Here is a 5076-nt window from a genome sequence, read left to right as displayed (position 1 = left end):
ACTTTGGTTGAGTCCAAGAGTTGGGGTCCCCATTGGAAGGGGGGCGTGGCACGTTCGGGGGCTTGGCGCTCACTCAACTTGAAAATTGATTGATGCCCGGGCTGGGCAGCATAAATCAATATTTTATATTGGCCGCAATCGATCTGCATCGCTATCTCTCGCATCGCTTGGCGGCGGATCGAATTGGATCGAACTCTTCTCTTTCTCTCTCTGGCGATTCGATTGCCAATCTTCACGCCATCATTGTATTTTTATTATTAGTTTTTTTTCCCTCCCTTATTCTGCTGGGACAAAATGTTTCCCGTTTAATTATAAACTCTGTGTTGGGCAATTCATTTTGGGCTGGCCAAAGTGGGATAGTCGCTCGAGCTAAATTGACTCTCATTGGTTGCCTAAAGATTGAATATGTGCCCCTTCTGAGTTATGATCCCCAGTTGAACTAAGGGGGGGTGGGGGCTGGGATGCTGGGATTAAATTAATTTCGCAGCTAGGAAAAGGACCGGGGATCTCGAATCTCAAAAGGATCTAGAAGTGGTAAACCGCTTTTAGTGAGAAAAACTACTATTAAATCACACCCGATTGTTATGAAATTCAACAACTATGTGTATCTTGACTAAATAAATCATTGTACATATATATACGTATCACATTCGTACCTATATTTATGCACACTTTAAAGGAAAGCAATCTATAGATAAAGTAGATCTCCCAAGCTAACAATGCTTTTGCAGCTTTAAAGCGATGGCCGACGTTGATGAAATTATAACTAGAAATGCAGACAGCTATAATGATTGCTATTGAAAAAGTTTCTATTATTATCCAAATACCGCCAAAGGTCAGCACCCAAAAGCAGATCAAGTTCGCCGGAAGTCGGGAAGCTTCCTGGATCCCTCGATTTATATGCAAGAAAGCAACCCCTGGAGGAGATCAAACAACCCTGAAATATAATCAAGCAAGGAACCCATAAACAAGGGTGCGTCGGGATCGGAGAGAATAATAAAAACTGGATTCGCTTTGTTTTCCGATATTATTTTGTTCGTTTTTTTTTATTGATAGGATTTCAGTGTGGGGATTTTGTCGCCTTGGATTTTTCTCTTTTTGTTGTTGTATATAATTTATCTTAAAGACAATTAACAATTATTATGGTACACAACTAGATGGTTTCTCTCATTCTATATGGTATGGCTTAAAAAGAACGCTATATATGTTTGTATGTACAGACATGCAAAAAAAAATGCCTTAGCTACTAGATTGGGGAAAAAAAATGAAAAAAATTCAAGTTCTAGTCTCTACATGTATAGTTAATATATGTGTATGTATATATATATATATTTATATAATATTATATAATGCCTTATACGGTATTTTGTGAATTCACATTTTTTTTCGATTTTCACAATTTTATATCAACAATAAACACTGAAAAAAAACACACACTAGATTTTCGTTCTACGCTTGCTTTGTTGCCTTTCTGGGTTTTGGGACATTATGGCATTTGTTTCATCAACTTTCAACTGTAACAATTTGGGAAGGATCAGGGGCATCCTAGGCGGTGGCATGTGGATGATAGGCCGCTGCCCACGCATTGTGATGGTGCGGATGTGGATGCGGATAGCCGTAACTGGCTGTTCCCGCACCAAAATCAGCCGGATAACTGGCCGCATACTCGGACTTCATGTGGCAACTGGAGCTGGAATCCTGGCTAGCTCCGCTGGCCAATCCGCTCATGGTTAGCCCATACTCCGCCGCCAGCTGGGACTCACTTTGCATGGCCAGCGCGGCATAATGATGCTGGGCCAGCGCCGTGGCTGATGCGGCTGGGGAAGATGCAGATCCGATGGCAGAAACGACCGCTGCCGCTGGGGAACTGGCGCTGGATGATGAGGATGAACTGGCTGAGGTAGTGGCTGGTTGTATGGAACGGCTGCTGCTACTGCTCCAGGGCTGCTCCACAAAGCTGGCCGCCGACGATGTTGTCGTTGTCATCTGCTGCTGGAAGAGCGGCGGCGGTGGCGGCGGAGGATTCACACTCGATCCCGCGGATGTGGAATGCTGGTAGAGATTGGCATAGGGCGCATAGTTGACCAGCGGTGTCGTATCCGGCTGCTCCTGCTTGAATTCCACGGGTGGCGTCAGTGGCTTACCCGACTTCTTCTCCTTCTTCTCCAGCTTTATCGCCGCAGCCGCCTGCTCCTTGGCCTCGGCGGCCAGTACCTTCTTGCTCTTCTTGTCCTTGAAATGGGTCTTCTTGTGCTTGCTGAGGTGATCGCTGCGCGAGAACTTCTTGGAGCAAATGGGGCAGGCATACGGGCGGTAATTGGTGTGCGTACGTCCGTGCCGCTGCAGCTCATCCGATCGGGAGAAACGCTTGCCGCACGTGAGGCACAGGAAGGGCCGCTCGCCGGTGTGCCAGCGCAGGTGGGTCTTCAGATGCGACGCCTTGCCGTATAGCCGTTCGCAGCCCGGAATGTGGCAGATGTGCTGCTTGCGTCCGCGCTCATCCGGACCCACAATCGGTGGCAGGCCGCTCATCTCGTTGGTGCAATTGGGGCACGTGCAGCGAACGGAGCGGCGTTGCAATTGCGTCTGGAAGGCGATGTCATCGAAGTTGAAGCCCGGATAGCTCTGTGAACTCCATGGCTGATAGAGGCGCTCCTGATGCGAGAACCAAGCGGCCGAAGAGGACATGCCCACCGCATTGCCGTAGTAATCGGAGGCGTACTGGGCATATGGGAACTGACTTCTAGATGGAGAAAAGAATTGAAGACAGAGAATGGTTAATTCGGTTTTTTAATCATTTATTTAATGGATACACCTGCTATCTGAATACTAATAAGTTTATGTGATTATTTGTATGCTAATCCATTTCAATCTTCGGGATAACGTGATTAATATATTCCCATGTACTAAACTGTATAATTTGCGAAAGATATATGACATTATCTCGCTCATGATCGAAATACAATCAGCCTGTAGTTATTTTATTAAGAGAAGATCAAATTCAGATCGAAATTAGTGTATCCCTAATAACCACAAATTTGAAGATCTATAAGCTTTGATCCATTGATCCCTAGCATTTTAAAGTTTCTGTCTTGCGAATGATTCCCAAGTCAACTTCTGTAATCCTATATATAGGGATATTTACCTCGGTGGCCCCAATCCGGAGTAGGCGGTATTCCAGCCGTAGGCGGCACTGGCGACCGCCGCTGCTCCAAGGTCCGCTGCTGCCGCCGCAGCTGCTGCCGCCGCCGCTGCAGCCGATGCAGCTGACGAGGATGGTGAGGAGGATGTGGGTGATCCCGCTAGGGCGCCCGCTGCCGCCGTTGTAGGTGGCGCCAAGGTCGTGGTGGGCGTGGATGGACTGGCCGAAATGGAGGCGAATGACTGGGCAGGTGATGGGAAGATGCTGGGCGACACGGAGGCCGATGATGGCGCCGATTGTATGCTGGAGTTGGGCGATGCAGTGCCCGTGGATGAGGCCTGTGGATACGGCAGTTCCAGCTTCATTGGCGGCTTTCCATACAGCGGAGAACTGCCGGAGCTGGAGCCGGAACTCGAGCCGGAGAGGGATGGGGGGGCGGACAGCAGGGTGGCGGCGCTGAGGAAGTCATGTTGCTGCTGTTGCGGCTGTTGTTGTTGCTGCTGCTGCTGTTGCTGCTGCTGCTGTTGTTGTTGCTGCTGCTGCTGCTGTTGCTGTGTCAAGTGTTGCATGTGCTGCTGTTGCGCCTGCTGATGGGACAAGTGCAGATGATGTTGCGCATGCTGCATGTGCAGATGATGTTGCTGCTGTTGCGCGTGTTGCTGCTGTTGCGCGTGTTGCTGCTGCTGCGCCTGATGCTGTTGCGCATAGGGATTTAAGTAATTGCAGGCCGCATCGATCATGTTGAAAACGCTTGCGATTTGAATGTTGCGCCGAGATTTGTTTGGATCCTACTGCTGCGATTGCTGCTGCGTTTTGCTGCTCCTGGTTGCTACTGCGTTCGTTAGCAATTTTCGCACATTGCTCTTGCACTTATTGATATTCGTTCGTGTAATTATGGCACGCTTTTCACTTTAGTTTTATAATTATAGTCTTTTTCTGCCGCGCACGTAATTGCGAGCACGCGGAGGAGAACACGGAAAAAACACAAACAAATTAAACGCGGCCGAAAATTCGCCAATGCTGCGTGCAAATATATATATATATCCCTCTATATATGCATATATATATATAGATCCGAAAACGAGCGAGTTTCTCTGCTGCCACTGCGGCTGGCTCTTCTGCTTCTTCTTCTTTCGTTCGTAGTGCTGCTGCTGCTGCGCGTGATGTGATGTGATACAACCACCGGTAATTATCGTCGATTGTCGACTGAATTCCAAAACGCGGCGAGAGAGTCTAACAACGTACAAAACGAATCCACTTGGCTGCGGGCAGAGGCGCGGGCAGAGGGCAGCGGCAGCGCTGCTGCTGCTCGTGCTGTCACATTCTCGCACTCGTCTATCGCCACTGAGCGCTCACCCAGCTCTCGCTCTCTCTCGCTCTCGGCACCATCATGGTGGTTGTTTTTGGCCGCAACGGTGTGCCTTCGGGGCAACTCTCTTCGTCTCGCTTGCACGTGTGGCGCAGAAGTGTCACTCCCGGCAGCAGCAGCCACTCTCCGTAGCTAGCTCACTCTCTCTCTCTCTTTCGCTCTTGCGGTATGGTGCTCTCTCTCCACGTTGCTGTTGCAGTGTTGTTTTTGCTGGCGGTGCTGCCGCAGGCGTTTTGTTTTAATTTCTATGTGTGGGTTTGTGTGTCAAAGCAATTGGGTGAGCATGCGTTTTGTTGTTGCTGTTGTTGTTGTCGTTTCAGCTAGTGCTCATATTGCTTATATTTGTTGTTATTGTTGGTTAAATCTAAACTTTAAGCCAAAAATGTTGGCTTAAATTTAATGCAAAGCTTGGATTTATGAATATGTGTAAATAATTTACATTATTAGCATTTTTAGAGAAGTATTTGAAATATTATATTAGTGAAGTATTTGAAATATTTTATTATTTAGTTGGTTGAACTGTATATTCCATAATTTATGTTTATGTTAACCCTATCCACACCTT

At 47.7% G+C, this 5076-nt stretch overlaps 1 protein-coding gene across 1 annotated transcript; it reads right to left on the bottom strand.

Moving 5' to 3' along the window:
• Positions 1 to 1013: 1013 nt before the first annotated feature.
• Positions 1014 to 4396, bottom strand: LOC27206391 (transcription factor btd). The gene is made up of 2 exons (XM_039296955.2): positions 3146 to 4396; positions 1014 to 2743 (listed from the first exon to the last, which is right to left on the bottom strand). Exons 1-2 carry the CDS (start codon positions 3880 to 3882, stop codon positions 1546 to 1548), a joined length of 1935 nt encoding a protein of 644 aa, XP_039152889.1. The 5' UTR covers positions 3883 to 4396; the 3' UTR covers positions 1014 to 1545.
• Between the last annotated feature and the right edge of the window lie 680 nt (positions 4397 to 5076).

This window comes from Drosophila simulans, chromosome X, assembly GCF_016746395.2.
Source record: "Drosophila simulans strain w501 chromosome X, Prin_Dsim_3.1, whole genome shotgun sequence".
NCBI lineage: Eukaryota > Metazoa > Arthropoda > Insecta > Diptera > Drosophilidae > Drosophila > Drosophila simulans.
The sequence above is the reverse complement of the archived record's forward strand: the minus strand, read 5'-3'. Positions and strand labels throughout refer to the sequence as shown.